This window comes from Mustela putorius, unplaced genomic scaffold (genome assembly GCF_011764305.1).
Source record: "Mustela putorius furo isolate JIRA1106 unplaced genomic scaffold, ASM1176430v1.1 tig00000083_pilon_pilon_pilon, whole genome shotgun sequence".
NCBI lineage: Eukaryota > Metazoa > Chordata > Mammalia > Carnivora > Mustelidae > Mustela > Mustela putorius.
In genome coordinates this window covers 14,734,919-14,756,328 of record NW_025421273.1, presented here as the reverse complement: position 1 = coordinate 14,756,328, position 21,410 = coordinate 14,734,919, and the positions used below count along the sequence as shown (strand labels likewise).

General features: G+C 54.2%; 1 protein-coding gene across 1 annotated transcript in view; it reads right to left on the bottom strand.

The window, feature by feature from the left end:
* Positions 1-3,559: 3,559 nt before the first annotated feature.
* Positions 3,560-21,410, bottom strand: part of LOC101671390 (epididymis-specific alpha-mannosidase-like) — a 46,670-nt gene continuing 28,819 nt past the window's right edge. Inside the window, exons 8-19 of the mRNA XM_045077037.1 lie at positions 20,621-20,811; positions 19,569-19,707; positions 17,836-17,969; positions 15,981-16,237; positions 12,436-12,627; positions 11,342-11,594; positions 10,131-10,241; positions 9,857-10,049; positions 7,560-7,697; positions 5,988-6,100; positions 5,037-5,157; positions 3,560-3,834 (exon numbers count right to left, since the gene is read on the bottom strand). Coding sequence (XP_044932972.1) covers positions 3,707-3,834; positions 5,037-5,157; positions 5,988-6,100; positions 7,560-7,697; positions 9,857-10,049; positions 10,131-10,241; positions 11,342-11,594; positions 12,436-12,627; positions 15,981-16,237; positions 17,836-17,969; positions 19,569-19,707; positions 20,621-20,811 — 1,970 coding nt within the window. The 3' untranslated portion in view covers positions 3,560-3,706. The remainder of the gene's footprint in view (positions 3,835-5,036; positions 5,158-5,987; positions 6,101-7,559; positions 7,698-9,856; positions 10,050-10,130; positions 10,242-11,341; positions 11,595-12,435; positions 12,628-15,980; positions 16,238-17,835; positions 17,970-19,568; positions 19,708-20,620; positions 20,812-21,410) is intronic.

Below are 21,410 nucleotides of genomic sequence, written 5' to 3'. Positions count from 1 at the left end.
GCAACAGAAAGTGGCTGGTGATTTTCCAGCATCCTGAGCAGGGGACAGCATCGTAGGGTGAGGTTGGGATATGGGGCAGGGCCAGGCCATTTGGGTGTGAGCTGGAGTTTGGGCTTATTCTGTGCACGAAGGGCAAGGTTTTAAGCAGATAGGTGACATGATCTTTCTCACATATTAAAAAAGGATTCGGGCTGCTTTCAGGAATAGATTGGAGGGAGCAGGGAAAGAGATGGAGACAATATTCTGAAGGTGTCTGGGATCATCAGGACTACAGATGGTGTCTCTGGAGACTGTGGTGGGTGGCCATGATTATGGAGAGAGTTAAAAGCATTTGAGATGTGTTGGGTAAATGGAGTCAACAAGAATATGAGCTAGACATGTGGGGTGCAGGGAAAGAGGCTGAAGACCACTGATGACAGTGAACACTCACCCTGTCAGGCACTACTCAAGTCCATTGTTGGAATAGAAGGGAAGAGAGGGTAGGTATTGCTCAGCATCATGGAAACCAAAGGAGGGAACTAAGTCACAGAGAGCTAAGATCATGCAGCTAGAAGGTGCTGGAGCCAGATTAAAGAGAAGATGGAAAAGTTGGTGTAGGGTGGCATTGCTCACACCTGTGCAGGTGGGCCCTGGGGTAGATATGGGCTCCCAGCAAGGGCACTTAATTGGATCAGAGGTATACAAATCTCTTGAATGTAATGAAGTAAGAATGGATTCATTTGGTTGGGTTTCTGGTAGATTTCCTGAACATGCCATTTCCTCTGGTGTAAAGGTTTCCACCCCACTCACTCATTTTTCTGCCAGAGGCTCAATTGATTTTTTTTCATTGCACTTGCTAATTTCTAAATGGCATTTCAACTTTCTCTCCTGAATACCTCTTGTGCTTTAGCTCATAAATCTTTGACACATGGCACTAGCCTTCTGGATAGTTATGGGAAGAACCAAGACACAGACTGATTCGCCATTTCTCAAGAAGGGGTCTGGGATACTGCTTTCAAGTTTTACCCTTTGTTTTCAAGCTAGAGTGTCTGAATGTTGCAATTGTCCTTTAACCACAGGAAAACTAGTTTCATATACAATTTCCTGGCTGAGATGTTCAAGGTGTTTTAAACACTGCAATTAAAGCAGTGGCCAAATTATCCCTCTTAAGAACTGAACACTATGTGTCATTGTTTTATGCTATGAAGCTCATTCTAACCTGTTTGAGGTCTTTCAATGTTACAGAATTTTCAGAGCTAAAAAGTACTTCGGTAATCATATACCTTCTTTTTTGATAGATAAGGACACTGGGTTCTAAGCAAGGAGTGATATGCCCAGAAGGTCAGAACTGATCTTGAGGGGACCAGTTCAGAGAAGGATATAGTGAGTGAGTAGATGGGCCTTACTTAGGATATCAGTTGGCTGTTGCTATGTAACAAGCCACCCCCAAGTTCAGTGGTTTAAAATAACAACCATGTATTTGCTCATGATTCTGCAATCTAGGCCAGGCTCGCCTGGGTGGTTCTTCTGCTGGTTAACGTTGGGTTACTCAGGGACCCCTGGCAATCATTCAGATTCCAGCTGGGCAGAGACAGTCCGAGATGCATCAGCCAGATGGTTAGAACTGCTGGAGCCTGAGCCTTTCCCTTTCTACGTGGAGAGTCCAACAGGGTAGCCAGTCAGAATCCGAGAGCAGCATCATGGGCACCGGGCAAGTAGGAGCAGAGTGGGGCTTCCATTTGCCCACAAACAGCATCCAGATCACTGAATAATTTATGGTTCGTGCTTCCATCTTAAGGGAAGCTTTGGATCACCCTTACTTCCCCCAGAGTTGTAAAGGTCCCAGAGCTCCATGTCAGTATCTCAGCCAGGCTGGGCTGTGGCAGACCAGCTAGCAGGTGTGACGCCCTCAGGGCTGCCTCGGCTGATGTGGCCGTACCAACCATGTCAGCTTGTATTGCCATGAGCACCCAGCACCCTCCAGTCCCTGCAGGATTTCAGATCACCCTCAGATCAGAGCAATTTGTCCCTGTGTCATGCTTTTGAACCACCAACCCTGGGTGCCTAGAGGGGGTAGGCCATGTGGGGCCCTGGGGCTCCTGTCTGGACATGGGGTGAAGCCCCCAACACACTACAGGACTCACATCAGATGACCAACCTGGTCACCCAGAGCCTTGACATGCACTCGGGGCCCCTCCTGGGGGAGACTGAGGCTGGGGTGAGGGTCTCTGGAGGAATGGGCCCTTCCAGGAGATGGGCAGTCCCAGGCCAACTGTCCTGGATGCATGAGGCCAACAGGGTCAGAGTGACCCCCATCTTCCCCACTTCATTCTTCTCTGAACAGAAGCCACAGACAACCTTCATCGCTGCAGCTTTGATCCAGGGATTAAACATTGATCAAGAGCCACGTGTGCCTACGTCTGCTTCCAGCCTGGGGATACAGTGGAGAAAAGCCAGAAGTTTTCTCCTCTGTGAAGCACACGTCCAGGGGTAGGAGACAGCCAATCCCTGCCATAATGAACAAGGGAAGAGAAAGCCTGGAAGGGGAGGAGACTGGCAGGGTGGAGGGCGGTGTTGGTGGCACCTGCTATAGAGTGGTCAGAGGAGAAGGTGACCTGGAGCAGAGACATGAATGAGTCGGGGAGGGAGCAGTACAGGCCAGCTGGTAGGAGTTTCCAGGCAGAGGGAATGGCACGGGCCAAGGCCCTGCGGTGGGACTGTGCTTGGGTGTCACAGGCATTGGGAGAAGGCTGATGTGGCAGACACAGAGAAGGATGGGACCCGAGGCTGGAGTGCAAGGTGGAGCCCGCAGGCAGCAGGGAAGGACTCTGCATCACACTGACAGTGTCAAGAATCCGGACCACACAATGTGCTGAAGGCTTCCAGATCCCATCTGTCAGATGCCCAGGACACAGCCTAGCACACACAAGAATGGAAATGAGAGGATACAGGCAGACCCCTAAAGGTATCTCAAATGACAAGGGACAGTCTGATTCCACTGCACTGTCCGTCCCCCAAGGCTTGAACCCCATACAGCTGAAGGTGCTAGGAATCCTCTTCAGGCTCCCACTCTCACCCCAGGCCCCTGTCCTAGGAGAGTGTCACACGACACCGGGCACCTGGACCTCCGACACAGCCTATGGAGGGCCGCCCAGGAGCCCTGAAGTGAGAGCAGAAACAAACACCCAGCAGATCCTGGCCCCACTCTCAGCACCCAGCCTGTCTGGGCTCAGGCCTTGAGGCGTCTGCTCTTCCCACAAAGCCCAGCTGGCCTGGAGGTCCTCTTTCCACAGCCTTCCTAGATGGAGTCTTTTGCCCCCCCACATGGACTCTGAAGGCCCCCTGTCCTGGCAGGACCCCACCCGCACCCATCATTAGGCACACAGTAGGCCCACACATCACACTGGTGGTCTGGACAAGAGGGGGTGGGAGCCTATGTGGCAGGTGCTTTTTCTGTCACTCTGGGTATTTCCCTCTGCCTTATGGGAGCTTCCTGACGACTCCTGCACAGGCACTAGGAATGTGAGTGTGCATACAGACATCACCCAGGAGAGGCCAGCTCTAGAGCCCCAGGAGAACATGCAAAATGCAATTTTTATTTAAAGCATAACAAAATCCCCAATCTGACCATTTTCTGCATTAGTTTATCAGGGGGGGGTCCTCGCTCATCTTCCCATGCTGCTTTTCCATGTCCTGGGTCCTGTTCATTTTCCTGGGGCTCTCAGGGTCACCCTGAGTTCACAGAGTCAACCAAGAGCTCACTGCTACAGAAGTGGATGAAGAATGTCCGGATTTCCTTCGGGTAAATGGTGACCTTCATGCCTTGCAGGGATGTCAAGTGAGAGCTGGAGCTGCCTGGGGGAGCAGAGATGGTCTGTCCTCAGAACCACTTGCTTCCCTGAGGCGTTTCCACCGCACCCACCTACACTCTAATGTGGCTCTTCGCTGAAGGCCCTTGGTTGACCCATCCTGCCAGGACTCCCACTGCCATGGGTCCCTTGCATTTTGGCCCTCCCATGTGGATAATATATAGGTGGTCCTGGCCATACATGACATCATTTTCCATGGGGTATAGCACTCAATTCCTAGAGCTTTCTCACTGAGGCCATCTGGTGGGGCTGCACTTTTTATTACTGGGTTCCACTACATTCTACCTTAAGAGGGAAACCTCTTCATCCATTCTTCCACCCATCAATCCATCCATCCATCCATCCATCCATTCGTGATCCATTAGTCCATCCATCAATCCATCCATCCTTCCACCCATTCAAACATTCATACTCCAATAGACTAATCCATCCATCCATCCATCATCCATCGATCATCCATCCATCCATTCACCATCCATCCATCATCCTGCAAAGAGAAATACATATCTACACATCTACGTATCCACTCATCTATCATCTATCCATCATTCAGCACATATTTACCAATCCATCTATTCATTCATCATCCATCACCCATCCATTAATCCATCCATCCACCCATGATCCTTTAGTCCATCCCTGAATCCATCCTTCTTTTCACCCATCCAAACACTCACACTTCCATAGACTCATCCATCCACCGAGCCATCCATCCATGATCCACTAGTATACCCATGGAAAAAAAGAACGAGGGGAATGGGGAAAAGGAGAATGGAGGAGGAATGTGGCCCATCCCTAGACTCCACCAAGCTTGAGTAGGAGCAGCTCGGAGGGAAGAGGACAATGGTGATCCAGGCAGAGGGAACAGCATGGGAAAGATTGGGGGGCATGAAGCTGCCTATGGTGTGTGTGGTGTGAGGCACATCATGACAGATGTCAGACCCCCTGGGATATGACTCACCCAGGACAGAGGCAGGGGGTGTGGTCTGCAACACACACACAGGCATGCACACACACACAGACCCGTGGTAGATTCTGGATGGTACGGAATCAGAGAAGTAGCCCATTCAAGGTCACACAGGCTATAATGGGCATAGCTGGGATCTAAATAAGGTCTGGCCAGCTCCTGAGCCAGGCTGGGGGAGGTCTGGGATTCCCAGGCTCAGCCTGAACCAGGAGCTCTCAAACCTCTGCTGTGGGGACCATCCCGTGTCCTCCAGCTCCAGCGGTGCAGCGTGCTCACATCCCAGGTTCCTGTGAGCGAGCGCTCCTCCACCTCCACCACCGGTCCCAGCCCCTGCAGCACGACCTGAGGGACAAGAGCACAAGGAAGGTGAGCTACCCCTGAGTCCCCAGATCAGAGTAGAAGCAAAGTAGGAGTAGGGGTGGCACCCACGCATGGGGCACAATACACCACCACATGAATTCTCCCAGCAAATCCCCAGAGGAACTCCGTGCCCAATTCACAGATGAGGGCCCTGAGACCGGGACCAGCGTGCTTTCCCAGGAACTGCACTGGATAAGCATACCCAGGGGAGGCAGGCACAGGAACTGCCTCCATCATCCAGACCCCCTCTCCCCAGTATGGCTCAGGGGGTGCCCCAGGCTGAGGCCAGGAGTAGCTATCCATTCCTTGTGCCAAGAAAGCAGGGACCCAGTCTCCTGTGCAGGGACGGAGGCAGGTGGCCTCTTCTGGCCTGACCAGGAAGTGAGGGCTGGCCAGGAGGTGGGAGGCTTCTGGGGAAGCTTCCCTGCACTGACACAGGGAGAAAGCACTCAGAAGCAAAACCCCATTTGCCGCTGCCTTCCTGCTTCTGCAGACCTATCTGCTTGTGAGGCTGTGCCTGCAGGTGACCACAGACGATGAGCCAAAGAGAAACAGTCAGCATGCTGGGGAGGCCGGGTACAGGACACAGTGACCCAGGAAAGGACCAGAAAAGGTGAAGCAGCAAGAATGCAGAGAGAGGAGGGTGGGATGCCCACGTACCTCCACAGCGCCTACTCCAGGGTGAGCGAGAGCACCCCAGGCATCTCTGCCAAAGTCTTTGCCAGAGGGGATTTTCACACTGGGGTTTGCCTGCCTGCTGGGGCTTCAGGCCATGGCCTGGAAGCTTGTCCCAGGGGTCGAAGGGCCCTTACCTCCAGGTTCACACTCACGGGCTGAGACAGGACTGGGTCCTCCCCCACTTCATACAGGTGATGGAGCCGCAGCAGGACACGGCGGAGGTCTGCCTTAGCCTTCCTTCCGTGGCCTTCAGGGACAGAAGGACCCCATCAGCAATGATCCTCTAACTGGGCCCAGCATGCGACACCTGCAGTTCCCTTTCTACCCTCATCCTCCCCGGGAGGCACTGACACAGTCCCTTTGATGCTATTGCTGCACACAGGGTGTGAAAATCCCTTCTTCCTGTTCCAGGGGGTGGTTATGGATTGGATCACAAGGGTTAGGCAGGTCCTCTGTCTCCAGATGATGGTGGGGGTGTGGGTGGGATGAGGACCTGCTGATGTCCAGAACGACACAACTAATTCATAAGGTGACTCTGAGCTCAGGGAGACAGGGTGGGGGGAGTGGTCTCACTCCATCTCCGAGGTTCACCTTGCTCTGCCCCTCACTCCCCGCTCTCCATGGAGGAGGGATCTTCATTCAACAGGTCTGGGGCACCTCCAGGCCAGCCCCTTTCTTCTCCTATTTGGGAGCCAGCTGTCTACAGGATACCTATTCTCTTGCATGGGGCCACGCACACCAGTGGGAAGGGAATGCTCTGCCTGGTAGGGAAGGCTCCTTGCCCAGCATCTGTGACAGGAGGATTCCTGGTAATACGGTTCAGTGCTAGAACATCACTTGGCTGCAGGCATGAGCAATGGTCCCCAAGATGCACTTTATCAGATAAAAGTGTTATCTGGACTGTTGCCTCTTTATTTTCCTCCTTCAATCTGCGGGCTCCTACTGAGCCGTCTTTGGTGACTGGCAGGACCTGGGTGGGGCTCTAGGGGACAAGAGGGTGGCTCAGGGGCAGCCAGCTCTGCCTTTGAGCTTCTCAAAGTGGAAAAGGGAAGATAAGGTGCAGTTGGAGCTTTGGCAACAGGAAGAGTCAGTTTATGGCAAGTGTCACCTCCACCAGGGAGCCCTCCATGATGCCCTGCTGGGGGTTTAATGTGAACACCAACATCACTGGCTGGTGACTTGACTGCTTCCCCCTCTAGATGGAGAGCTCTGTGAGTCCAGGGGCCTTGCCTACATTGGTCAACGCTGATTACCCAGTGTCAGGCATAAGAGATATTTGTTCATTGAATGAATGGAAGCTCTGGATAATCATGCTTCCTGGGTTCAGAGGACGAGTGGGATTGGCTGTTCAGGGCTCCAGGAGGAGTCCCTGAGGAAGCAGGACTGCACTGAAGGCTGAGGGTCTGGCAGATGGTGGATGATGATTAGGGGTTGGTAGTGGGGTTAGCAGGGATCCATCAGAGAATGGGCATGGACAGGTCTGGGCTAGGGTCCATGTCCACAGTGTACCCTGCTTACTGAGTGACTCTGGTCCCCCACAGCCTGTCTGTGGGCCTGGCCCTCCCCACTTGGTAGAGAAAGGGATCAGGTGACCATGCAGAAGGAGGACAACTCTGAGAGAAGCCTACTTTGTCTGGTGATGGACATGTGGCCAGGTTGCCAAGGGGAGGTGCCCTGAATCTGGCTCCCTTGGACACCTGCCTCACCTTTCTGGAGATTCTGTAGGTGCTTTCTGTGGTTGGAGCTGTAGTTCCAGCCTGGGATGCTGAGGATCTGCAGGTGAAGACTTGGGGGCAGGGTCACGGGCTCTTGTTGCTGGGGGCTTGGGTGATTCTGGGCAGTCTCTGTGGGGCGGACACACAGAGACAGGAAAAGGATTGGGTCCAGGCTCTTCCTCATGGCAGTGAGAGCTCTGCACACCATGTGCCCTTGTTCAGACAATCCAGCTCCTGCCCACGTGTGCCCCATAGGGAGGACAGCCTGAAGCACCTGCTGGTCACTGCACTTCAGGTATCCCCTCTCGTGCCTCTGTCCATGGACATCATTCCACCTGGATGCCTTTCCTCCCACCTGTCCAGGGGCTCAGACCACAGAGTCTAAGAGCCAGAAGGACCCTGAATCTCTAGTCCAGCCATTTCAAAGTAGAGATGGGGAGTCTACCGCCCAGAGAGGTGATGGGGTTTGTTCCAGATCACAGGGCAGGTTCAGGCAGAGCCCTGATTTCAATGCAAGCTGTGGAATGCCAGCTCTTCTCTTGCTTTGTCATTCATGGCCCCCCTGCTCAGAAGACACCTCAGCCCCCTCCTCTTTCCAGGAAAAGCCCTTTCAGCTCTAGGCTCCAGCTGGAGCACCATCTCTTTGCAGTCCCCAGGACACATTGATTGGTCCAGGCTCAGACCTCAAGCTCCTCTCTGCACCAATCAGAAGCTTTCCATGGGACTTTTGCACCTGGCCTGGGAAGATTGAGCTCAGTCCTTCTGCAGGGGATGGGGTGGAAGGGGGTATGCATGACACAGGAGTTCACAGCGTCATCCCGGTAAGGGGGATAAAGAAGTTTGCAGACAGGGAAAAGCACAGCTGAGAGTGAGGGAGAGGGATGGACTCATCAAGGTCCACCCCTCTTAGCACCAACTGCACCCCTGCCCTTCCCACAGTCATGTGCACACACCTCAGGTAGAGTTTGCTGAGGGCTTAGCTAGTAAATGTTTAATTTCTCTCACTTTCAAACAGGAGAGACCAGAGTGGGGCCAGTGAAAGATCCTGACCTAGCCATGGGCCCTTTTCAGGCACAGGGCCATCCCCCTCTGTGGAAAGGGCTCCCAGCTTCCTGGAAAGAACAACTGACTCATCCTGGAGCACTTGCCTGCTGGCCAATCAGATCCCCTCTCTGGAATAGGGAACCTGAGATCCAGAGGCAGGCAACTCATGGCATCCTGGAAGGATGATTGTGAACACCTGCTCCCCAGTGGCCCGCAGCTGCCCTCCCCCACTTCCCCTGCCCACACCTCTTGTCCAGCTGCTCTGAATCCAGGAACTTGTCCACACTCCGCCCAACCAGCAGCGCCTTCCATGTCTATTACCTCCAAACAAGAGAAACTCAATGACCCCCTTCCAAGTTGATACTGATCTTCTCCAGGATCTTGGTCCCCAACATACAAGGTCTCAGACTCTTACCCAGTACCTCTCCCTATGCTCCCTGAAGCTGGGATGTATATGAGCACAGCTCCCCAGTGGAGAGCTCAGGACAAATCCTTCAGGAGGGGCCTGGCCGTACCCATCCCCAGTGTGCAGCACACGGCAGGCACTCATACGTGCTTCATACCAGAGTGAGCACCAGCCTCCTTGCCTCAAATACCTGGGAGGGTCCTGCTCTAAAACTGAGGCAAGGAGAAATTATAACCACATTCTCATCAAAACCTCTGCAAGTGAGTAGAACAGAAAAAGTTCAAGGATTAGTGAGACAGATGACATTGTATCTAACTGTTTCATTTTTTAATTGCTGCTTGAATGTACCATTTTTAAACAGATCATTACCTATGTTCAATTATTTTCATACAGACACAGCCTGTTTTAAGTCAGTAGGGGTTTGAGTGGAGGGAATTCATGAGCTTTGCAGATCAGACCATGGAGAGGAATCTCCCTCACTTGGTGACAGCATACCCAGAAGTCACATAAAACAAGTCTTTTAATGTTGATCTTCTATCTGTGAAGCCATATGTGTCATATTAAGAAAGAAAAAGAGACATCAGAGCAAAAATGAAGGAAACTCAGGGAAAAGGCAGAAGGTGGAATGGGTGTATCTCAGAAATGCTCCCACCACCTATATGAACTTAAGTGAACCCTGAACCTCTTTGCCCAAGTTCACCTACACCTTACATGAGGACTTTGGATCAGAGACCCTGAACTCCCTTCTGCCCAATGTTGTCCAGATCAGGGGTGGTCCACACCCCTCCCCAGGTCTACCTGGCCAGGTGGGCTCATTCTGGTATGAACACTCCCTTACCATTCAGTTCTCTTAACAGCACTATGGGTCTGTGCTGCAGCGCCAGCCCACTCCTCTGGTGCAGCCCCGCGGTGAGCGGCCGGGGTCCCAGCAGGAGCCAGAGCACAGGGTGGACAACAGAGGTATCGTCCAGCGTGAGGTCATAATCCAGAGCCCAGTCAAAGTTGTTCCACAGCTGGCGATGGAGCATGACCTGCAGGGGAAAGCTGTCTGACAGGGCCCCCTCCCACCAGCTTCCACCCACCCTAGGGAGCCAGAAGTGTCCATTTCCTACCTCTACCTGGCCATTTCCTTGGCTGGAGACGCCATGTGCCTGCTCAGACAGCAGCACCAGCCTGCTTTGGCTGTCCTCGATGAAGGCGGACTGAACCATGGGGTAGTAATTCTGTGCACACAAACACGGCCAGACTGGTGTCAGGGCAAAGTATGGGCAGGACTGCTGGTCAAGGTCCCCCTCGGGTCACCCCTGCCTATCCCCCACACAGACACAGCAACTCCTCAGCGTGCAGCAGGAAGACTATTGTAGAGGCTCTGACCATAAGAGCCCAACAAACTGTCATTGACATTCAGCTCCACTGCTTCCTGCCCATCTGGGCTGAGCCCACTCAATCCCCAGTTTCCCTGCCGATTCAATGGGGCCAAGACCCACTGCGCACATTCCTGCAGGAGTGACAAGGGGGTGTGTGGGTCCACCTGTTATGGGTGCTGGGCCGAGGGTTGCTACAGAGAGAAAGGGCCAAGTGTGGTCTGGGGCAACAGCCACACTCCCCACGCTCTGTGCTCTGCTGGAGCAAATGTCCAGGGAGGACGCAAAAGGAGCCCCTGCACAGCACTGGAGAGTAAGCAGGCAGGGATGAAGGGACCAGAACTCACAAGCAGAGCAGGGTGGGGACATACCCCTCTGGGTCCCCCGGGTGAAATAAGAACTAATGATTACGGGGGGTCACAGGAGACCCCCCAAGGGGGCTTCACCTGAATTGTTCCCACTGACCCTCCCAGTCCTGGGGACCATTGTTATTCCCTCCATCAGGACAGCGTGGAGCCATAGCGAGGCCAACCCACTTGCCCAGGGTCCCAAGGCTGGAGGCCTAGGGTGGGGGAGCTGATGTGTGGCTTCAGGCCACACTCATCACTTTGAACGAGCTGCCAGGCAGTGTCTCTGCCACAGCACCTGGCGGGGGTCAGGCCCTCTAAGCCTTTGACAAGCATCAGCTCAGAAATCTCAGAATGACCCCCTGAGGAGGCACTCATCTTACACAAAGGAAACCGAGGCACAGACAGGGACAGGGACGGCCCAGTGCCTATGGTGGCACTGGATTTCAGACACCAGGGGTAACCCGAGATGGGGTCTTCCACGCCTAGCAGCACAGGTGGGCAAGGGGGCTCTCAGCTGGTACTGGAATGGGCTTCCTGCTCTGGCCTTCTGGAAAAGGGCCATCAGGGCCACCCCATGGGTGCGGGTCCAGCAGGCATCCTAGGGCCTACCCGAGCGATGCTGTTGGTCGCGTGTTCCCGGAAGACTCTCCGCTGCATCTGGAAACCGTTGCTGTCCGAGTAGAGGATTTGCCGGTTGTGGAGACTGGTGCTGGTCCTCAGGACGGCCTCACGGTTCAGCTCCAAGGGGCCCACCCGGTACTCCTGCTCGATGCGACGACAGAGCAGCTCCCCACCATGGCCGACCGGCACGTGGGCGAGCCGGGAGTAGACGGCATATGTGTGGTTCCGGTCTCTCTCCTTCCTGGAGAGTTGGGACTCAGTGGGTCAGGCTCTGGAACTCTGCAGATGTCCCTCCTCCTTCCCCTTCATCCGTCTCTCCGTCCCTTCCTCGCTCCCTCCCCATTTGTCTTCCTTTCTTCTTTCCTTCTTTCCTCTCTCCCTTCTTCCTTCCTTCCTGTTTCCATGACCCCTTCTCTCCCTCCCCCCTTCTTGCAGTGAGGCAGAGAGTCAGGGAACCATCCTGGGTGAGAGTCAGGCAGAGAGTCAGGGAGTTCATCCTGCCATGAACTCAGTGTGCGGCCAGATATCTGGGTGTCGGTCGGGAGGTCTGGGCTCAGGCTGTGTCAGACAGGGCATTAGTGCCCAGGGTAGGCTGTATAATTGGGGTACAGTTGAGTGGCCTGCAGGTTGATCCTCATTTGAGGTTTCTGGGTAGCCCCAGAAATATAATGGGAAGAGCCTGGTCCCCCGATAATACGGAGCTGGGAGGCCTGACCTGGATGGCTTAGGTCTGTGCTGTCACACAACTTCTGGTGTAAGTCATTATCCTTGTGGGTTCCTGTCCCAGCTCTGACATTGGACACCTGCCAGGATGTACAGCCCATGCAGTGGGGCCAGGATGCCCCACTCTGGAACAATCATGTCTGCATCAAGCTCCCATCAAAAATGAGCTAGTATCAGGAACACGCATGGACCCTGACTCCCTCCAGGAACAACCTTGTGTTAGGGACACGTATGGGCCCCAACTCCCTCCAGGAACGATCTGGTGTCAGGGACATGTATTGGCTCCGACTACCTCTGGGAAGGAGCCAGTGTCAGGAACACTCATGGACCCTGACTTCCTTGTACATGTGCCAGCATACCTGTAGAAGAACTGCCGGATCTCAGTCATGAGCTTTCCTGCCACAATCTCCAACTTCACACCCTCCCATGCTGGTTCAGCAGTACCATTGGGTAAAAATAGGTAGTAATTAGAACTGAGTTCCTCAAACTCAAGATTGTTGACATGGTACTCCATGAACTCCTGAGTCACCCGCACTGTGCTGTTACTCTCTCTGCAGAGACAGGAAAGGGAAAGCAGTATTCTCTTCATGCACGTGTGTCCCGAGCATTGTCCTTGTCATCTGGGAGCTGGTGAACAGCCTTCTATGCAGACACCCACCTCCATAAGAAGCAGAGTAAAGAGACCTCAGCAGAACCTCGATGAGAGTCACGAGGCCGCTTGGTGACACCTATGCACGTGGTTCAGATAACGTCCGTGAGACACCCTCTCCCCTGAGCCATGTGTTGGGGGGACCCCACGCAGAAGGGCGACAGAAGCTGTATAACAGGACCCCAAGAGCGTAAGCAGAGGGTATTGAAGCTGCCCAGAGGGAACGTCCCCTGGAGGTGGTGCCTGGTCATCAGGCAGCCAGCAGGGCCACTCACACCTTTCAGAGGAACCCCAAGGAGCACAAGCAAGGACTTCATCATGCGGACCCCCAGGCACCCAGATGTAAAGAGCCAGCACCTTCGCTCACTTCGCCGCCTCCTCCTGACTCCCGAGGGCAGGGAATATGAACCCACCTCACTCCCGAGGCCCGCAAGGCTGGAGGCCCTAATCCCTGGCACAGGACCTGATGTCTGGGAAGAGCCCAAGTCAGGACTCAGGTTCTGTTCCAACCGCACGATCTGGGCTCATCCCATTAGGTTCAGATACTGGGGTTGGGACGGAGGGTGGGGGAAGAATGGGCAGAAACTCAGAGCCCTGTAGACACAAGGATGGTGTAGACACGTGTATGGATTGTACCTCTGTGTGTGGTCAAGGCACAGCCACATACTGGGATCGGGGCATGGGTCTTCAGGTACAGAACATAAAGAAGTGTCCCCTCCACACCCATTTGGGGGATTTCTGTGCTATTGTGTTGGGCATGGACGGGAAGGCAGGGGGTCATCTGAGAAGGACCCCTCTGGCCCCTCTGAAGAGGCCAGAAAAGGTTCTGCTCATTAGTCTGGCCCAAACCCTTTCCCTTCTGGCTGCAGGCTGCCTGCCTCCTACTCTCTGCATCCGCTCCACGAGGTGCCGTCAGCTAGAGACTGGAGGAGTAAAACATGCTCCATCTGCTGTGGGAATAACACCAAGCCTGAGGGGGGACGAGACACTCATGCCCATAGCAGCATGGATGGACTTTGGACACAGGATGCTAGGGGGAGGGAGCCAACCCCACAGGGCTGCATGGAGTTCATCCCCTGGTATGAAATGTCCAATTTAGACAAATCCAGAGACAGAGAAGAGTCAGAGGGGCCATGACTGATGATGCTCACTTGAGCATTGAGTGTCCTAACCCCACAGATGGGGAACATTTCCATGGCTGAGCTGTTTAGTCAGCAAATTCTATCCATAGTGCTATCCTGTGACAAAGAAGGTCCCTCCACCCAACCTGCCCTGGGTGGTCTCTGCACATGGTGGCTGCCCCCTCGGGCCCTGCACAGGAGGGTCCTGCCATGGAACAGCTGTCCCCTCATCTGTGCCCATGAATTCTCTGGCTCTTCCACTCCTCAGGCCTGGCTCCAGGTGCCTCCTGCCCACCAAGACTCCTCTGAGCCACTGCTCTCCATTTCTATAGCTCCTTCTCTCTGTGACCAGTGGTTAGGCACTGGGCCATCAGTTTACCCTGGAGGGGATTTCAGGGACCCTAAGGAGCACCCAGTCCTCACCCAGCCAAAAGGAACAGAGACAGACAGGGGTGAAGGGATGGTCAACAGGCCAAGAGTGTACTACTGGACATGCTGAGTAAAGGGTCATGGCTGAGGATGAGGCCTTCATGAACTGCACATAGGGAAGGCAAGGTGGAGCTGGCCCAGCAAGGGCTGTCTAGGTGGATGTCAGGCCTGACTGGACAAGCATCCCAAGACCAGCCTGGGGACTGTCCTCTGACCAGGGAGGCTCAGAAGTTGCCTGGCCACCCCGGGTTCTACTGCTCTCCCCATCCTCCTCTCCCCACCCAAGCTGGCTGCAGTCAGCTCCTTCTACCTGCCACACCCTCTCTCAAGGGGATCTTTAGAATGACAAGGACCCGGCTCTGATGGGGTCCCCCTATGGAAAACTTCCTAGTGTGGTGAGGCTCCAGAGCTGTGCACAGCTGCCCTCAGGGTGAGCTCCAGGTACCACACACCTCACACTCATGCTCATGCTCCTCCCTCCCTTCTCTTTCCTTCCCCTCACTTTCTGCCAGCTGTTCCTCCCAGACTTCCTGTTCCTCCTCCACTTCCAATCCAGTTGGGAGGCCACATCAGGAAAAGCAGCTGGAATACAACTTTCTGGGATGTGACCTGGGGGTGGACAAGGCTGTCCCCAAAACATCTGAGAGGCTTTTATTTGGGAGTCACCTGCTTTCTTTGTTATTAATAATTACTGAATGAATGGATGTGTAAATGGATGGATGAATGGCTGGCTGGCTGGCTGGATGGATGGATGGATGAAAGGAATGATAAACAGACATGGATAGGTCAAATGATAAGTGGATGGATGGATGTGTGTAGGTGTGAATGAATCGGTAAGTAGGTGGAAATACAGACGTATGGGAGAGTGTGTGGTTAGGTATGTAGGCAGGTAGATATATGAATGGATGGGAGGTGAGTGAATGGATGGGTGGATGGTTGAGTGAGTGAGTGGATGGATGGATGGTTGTAAGGTAGGATGAATATAGAGACAACTGGGAGGATAGTGGATGGATGGAAGAATGGGTGTTTGGATGGAGGATGATGGATGGGAGGGTGTGTGGGAGGGGTAGCTGATGGGTGGCTGGGTGCTTTGGTGTGTGGATATAAAATGATGGTTGTAGGTGGTTAGTGGATGGAGGTGTGGTTGGTTAGTTGAATAAATGGATGATCAAGGATAGTTGATGGAGGAAAGGAATGATGGATGAAAGAAAGGAAGGAAGGAAGAAGAAGGTTATTATTGGCTGGATGGACAGATGGATGGACAGAAAAACAGATACATAGGTAGATCAAAAGATAAGTGATAGATGTATGTGTGGGAGTGAATGAATGGTAAGTAAGTGGTATATGGATGGACAGGGAGTGGATGGAAGGAAGAATGGATGGATGGATGGATGGAAGGAAGAATGGATGGATGGATGGATGGATGGGGGGGTGCGTGGATGGGTGGATGGATGACAGGTAAGCTGATGAATGCATGGGTGGTTATTGGATATGGATTGGATATGGATCAATAGCTGTGGCACAAGGGTCAAGACTTATACTGGTCTGGCCTCACAAACGCAGAAATTAAAATGGTAATACACGAGGGCCTTCACCCCTTTCTGGTGATTCCCCTAGCTGGCAAGAACACAGGCAGGTGGGGATATGACATGCCCAGGCCTCAGCATACGCCTCTGCCTCAGAGTCAGCAATGGCTGTGCCTCACCTCTCCAAGATGCTGTGCATGAGGTTAGTGTCAGCATCCAGGAACACAGTGTAACAGTCATTCTCCACACGAATTAGGTGCCTGCCCCCTGAACCAGCATGTATCTTTGTCCTGCGGACAAATTTGGATGTTTTGACAGGTGTGGCACCCTGAGTCCCCTGGGCGCGCTTGATAATGTAGTGTTGGTAACTGAGGCCCGGGATTGTGGTCAGCACATGCAAGTCATAAGCATTTTCCTTCTCCTTCGATTCCTGAACCTGCAACACCAGCAGAACAAAACAATATAGTGGGTTTCAGGACAGGAGGACCCTCAGTGTCCTCACTATACTGTGACTGCATACCTCCTGGGCAGGGTGCTCATTACCCATGGACAGTAGGGTCTTTCCGTCATTGGTCTGTGCTGAGTTCCCTTCAGGCATCCTCCCTGCTCACAAGGATCCTGCCCCAGCACCATCTCCTTCCCTAGCTTCCCTCGCTCCTCAGACTCCAGCATCAGACACCGTCCTCCCTTCTCAGCACCCCTGCTGTTTCGTACCTCAGAGCCTTTGCTCATACTATTCCCCCTTCCTGGAGAGCCTTCTCTCTGAAGTCCCTTATTTCACACCCTCCAATTTCCCTAGGGGACATTTTTCTGTTCACCCCACCATCTTCCTCATCACCCTGTCCCCTGACCTGGGAGGGATGGAGGAGGACACTGGGGACACTCAACTGAGCCCCTCACTTTCCAGGGGAAACATGCAGCATCTGAGCCCCCATGGGAAGCTTGGGGGCCCTATCAGCAAGCCGAGGATGGCTGCACACACCATCCCATCCCAAGCTTTGAGGGACATACATATCCTGTCTCTGCCCCCATCCAGCTCTGTCAATCTTCCTCGTCAGAACACAACCATTCTGTCACATTCCACACGTTCTTATTTGGTTTCCTGTCTGTTTCCCAGGGTGAAAATATGAGTCCTCTGTGGACAGGGACTTCATGGGCTTGGTTATTAAGGAAGCCCGGAACTAGGCCAGAACCTGACACACAGTAGGACTCCAAAATATTTGTTGAGTGCGTTTACTCAGAGTGGTGTTGCGTGTGGGTGAAGAAGAGGGTGCTAGGGGTTGGGTCTGCTGAAACCAACACCATCCCGTCTCCCTGCCCAGGTCAGATGAACTCCTTCTCCTCCTGCATCAACCAAGGTCTGCTACCCTGGCTCCCCAGGTCATCACTCCACACCACACATGTCCTTTAAGTGTCTGACCTGCCCATTCCCCATGGTGGTGCTGCTGTCCAGGACCAGAATGTGCCTCCGGGAGTGTTTGCTGAGTGGCTGATATCAGCACCTCCTGCATGTCCACAGGGAAACCCTGGCACTGGGGGACAGGCAGGGTCCCTGGGCCCCTCGGCTGGCTCCAGGCAGTGGTAGGAAATGAGGACAGACCACACACAAGCTGGTGTCTGGGTGTGCGGACACAGGCAGCTGGGCCAGCCTGGACAATCAACATCTCTGCAAAGTGTCCCTCTGAAGACTGCTGAGAGCCTGTCCACAGAAAGTGGATGTTTGCATGAGAACATAAATATGCCCCATGTCCAGGGCATGAGGAGAAGCCTCTCAACCAGGGCAGGCCACCCAGGAGACCCTCCAGGGAGGGGACAGTGCTGGGACTTCTAGGCACTTCAGATGCTCACAGACCAGTGAGAGTCCCCTTGTGGATCCCACTGACCTTACTAGATAAGGGTCTCTATGGGGTGTCTTCCAGGTGTGGCCCCAATGGCCACGTGTTCATGTGAACTGCTCCCACTTCAGAAAGTGCCCTACTGGAAAAGATGTCAGCGGCAGCAAGTGTGCCCCTGTGCATGCTGTCAGGGTCATACCTGTGCAGCCACCGGCTGGCCGAACTCATCTGTGACGTGGACCCTGGAGAAGCCCACAGTCAGGGTAACAAAGGTGGTGACCGTCCAAGCCAGGGGATTGTAGACCACAGCAATGTGTCCCCCAGCTTCTGGGTCTGCACACAGAGAATTGGCTTTACCAGCTGCCATTGGATTCACCCAACACCCCTGGGGGTCCTGGCTACATGGGAAACTGAGGCAGAAGAGAAACATTCCTGCAGAGTTACCGGGGGAACTGAGTATAGGACCAGTGAGCTAGTGATCTTCTACACCAACAGGCCCCATACTCTGCTCAGGGCTCTGTGTCCATTCCCCAGGCCAGGGATGCTGGAAGGGATCACACTGTGTCCTTCTGGACAGAGAGGATCCCCATGCTCCTTACACATCACCCCTGACAGCCCCGTTAGTTTAACAAGGGAACTGAGGCCCCGAGAAGTACAGTCACATGTCCGACCTGACCAGCTACTAAGGTGTGGCTCCCAACACACCTTCCTTTGAGCCCTTGGCATTGGGAAGGACTGGAGAATTCCCGGAAGGCTGGAGGTCCAGTCCAATCACCTAGCCCAGTGTCTGAGCCCCAGTGATGTGACTCTGGGTTACTTCTCTGTCCATTCGTTACTCCCAGTGAGATAAACTCTGCTCATCTGATGAATCCTGGACCCCTGAACACATCACACACTTTCCAGCCCCGTGCCCCTGCCCACGCTGTTCCCTGTGGCTGGGACACCTTTCCTGACCTCCACCCCTTCATTGCTCAGACAAGTCACCCTGGTGAGGTCATGGGAATGGACAGCCCCGCCTGGCAGGGAAATCAGACTCCAGTTCCAGCTCTGCTGCTGCTCTCTGTCCCAGCCAACCCCCAGATCAGTGGGCTGTGACGCTGGGCATTGCATGCATGGTTCCCAAGGGCCTTCACTGGTCTGAAGGTCAGACAGCATTGCCGACAGATGCAGACGGAAGGAAGTGCAGACCTGGTGAGCAGGGAGGTCAGATGTGAGGTGCACCATGACAGAGCGCAGGCTGAGGTGGGGTGCTGGGAAGGTTGCAGCAGGCCTTGTGCACACGACATCAGGCACTGGGAGGGAGGCCGAGGTGTCCCAGTGCCCCTAGGACTTTCTGGTTCACAATTCCCAGTCTCAGGCTGCATGATCTGTTACTCCGGATGTGTGAAACCTTTGCTGTCAAAGGGCCTGGAATCAGCACCCAAACTGAACTTAGGAGGGAGTTGGGCAATCCAGAGGGGGTCATGTTCCCTGAGAACACCTGTATCCTCTGCAATCCTGCAGCTCAGTCCCTGGGTTCAATTCTAGCTCTGCTCCTCCCAGCTGGGTGACCCCGGGCATGTCCACAGTCTCTGTTTCTGGTGTGTCCTCAGCTACACAGTGAGGACAAGAGCACCTCTTAGCTTACAGACTCTCCAGGAATAGCAGTAAACACTGTAAGCTGGGTACTGAGCAAACACCTAACTCAGTTGGCTATTAGGACGGGCTTCAGTGGTGACCTCCCCATCTTCCCATCACACACAGAACATAGAGGCTCAGAGGAGTCAAGGCACTTGCCAAGCTCAGACCAAGGGCTCAGGGATGCACAAGGGATGTGGTTGCAGATCTGAAGCTCAGGTTGTTCAGGTCCTCTCCATGACCCCCAGCTCAGCTCAGAAGGGTTCAGAGCCCCCTCCCAGACATGTAGGGCCATCCCACAGGGGCCTTGCTTACCTGAGTATGCCGGGGTCCTGTCCTGGAAAATGGAGGCCATCAGTTCGTGCACACCCTGCATCCCTGACCTCAGATTCTTCACGTACATGTCTCTCACCTTGGGGGTCTCAGTCCCAATGATGGCATCATGGTGCTGTACCTGGGTCCCAATCAGAGTGGGGGAAACTCTGGATCGGGCCTGCCTCTGCAGACCACCTCCTGGAGTCTGGCTCTCCTTCCCTCTCACCAGATTCTAGTGGAGCAGGTGGGCATCCCTACCATATTCCAGAGTAGAAAACGGAGGACCAGAGGTTTGATGACTTTGCAGAAACCCACTGAGTCCTCTAGCTTGGGCAGAAAACAGACATCTGCAATGGACCCACCCCAGCTTCACCTCCGCTGTGCAGTCTGCCTGTGAGTGCCACTGGGATGCTCCAGGCACCCTCCATTCTCTGTACCAAAGTGGACATGGGATGAGTTTGTCTTCCCCAAAGAGAAACTGAGGCCCCACCAGCTAAAGCTATGTGTCCTGCCTACTCCAATGGCTCAATCTATTCACTCCGCTCCCAACACAGTGACACATTCTGTCAGTTTTCCCATCTGTACAGTGGGGACACATGAGACAGAACATTGGGAACAACTTGCTGTGGGGCAGCCACCGTGCCAAGCAGGTTATGTACATTCACACATTCAGTTGCCCCACCATCCTTGAGTAGGCATGAGCTTCTCAGTGTAGAGGGAGGGAAGTAGGGTTCATAGAGGGAAGTCCTGAGCCTGAGGACACACAGCGGAGTGGGATTGAATCCAGGCAGGAATGTAGAACACTAATGCTGCTTCTCTTTGCCCTTTGCCCTCTGGGTAAATTTGGCTCTAAAGCCTACTGAAACTACCAGTTGAAGGCTATCAGAGCATGGTTCTGGCCTTGGCCCAGGGTCCACCTGCACCTGCCATGGGACCACAGGCCACCTTGGTGTTCTTTTCTGAAACATGGACATCTAGTGATCAGGGGCTGGGGAAGTGCACTGCACAGGAGGTTTCCAACCTGATCATGTTGCTGAGAGGGGTGCCGTTACCTCAGAGACAGCCCAGCGGAGCTGCTGAAGCTGCTTCAGGGCCCAGTCCAGGTCCAGGTGCTGGTGGGGGACTGGCCACACAGAGCGTGTGAACATGGACTCCCCAGCATACAACAGAGCACTGGCTCGCCTGGCCAGCCCCTTGAGCTGGTTGCAAGATGAATAGAAGCCGGTCCAGGCCTGATGTGGACCTGGAGAGAAGGGCTGGCAGTTGGCTTGAGTCTTCCTGGCCTGGGGGCTTCCTGAGATCTAGTCCCAGTAGAGCTAGGGAAGCTGGGGTCTGGGCTCTGGCTCTGCCTGGGTCACCTATGGGGGCTGCCATAGACTCCTTCTCCAGCCAGGCCAGGAATGGTCCAGGGATTCTAGAGAGGGGCTGGGGTAACTGTGAGGATCAGGTTGGGCTGGACCAGGCCTGGGATGGGGAACCAGAGAGCCCAGGGTGGACCTGGGAAACCTGGAACAGCTTGTGAGCCAAGGGCCTGGAACACCTCCCGGGAGCGGTGGGAGAGATGGGAGCCAAGTTGGCAGCACCCAGTTGACACAGGCCTTTGAGTGCTGGCATGTGACTCGGGGGCAATGGGGAGTCCGAGACAAGCCTGCTATCACTGGGGATCCACTGGCCACCCAGGGAGGTGGGATCGGGGAGAGCTGAGGGATCCCGTGTCTGCTGTGTGGACCTGCACATAGGGAATGACTCCTGACTAAGACTGGGTGGGAGGAGGGGGGCTGGGTGCCTCCTGGCAGCATGGCTGGATCCCACAGGTGGTTGACTGTCCCTCTTGTTCTTGCC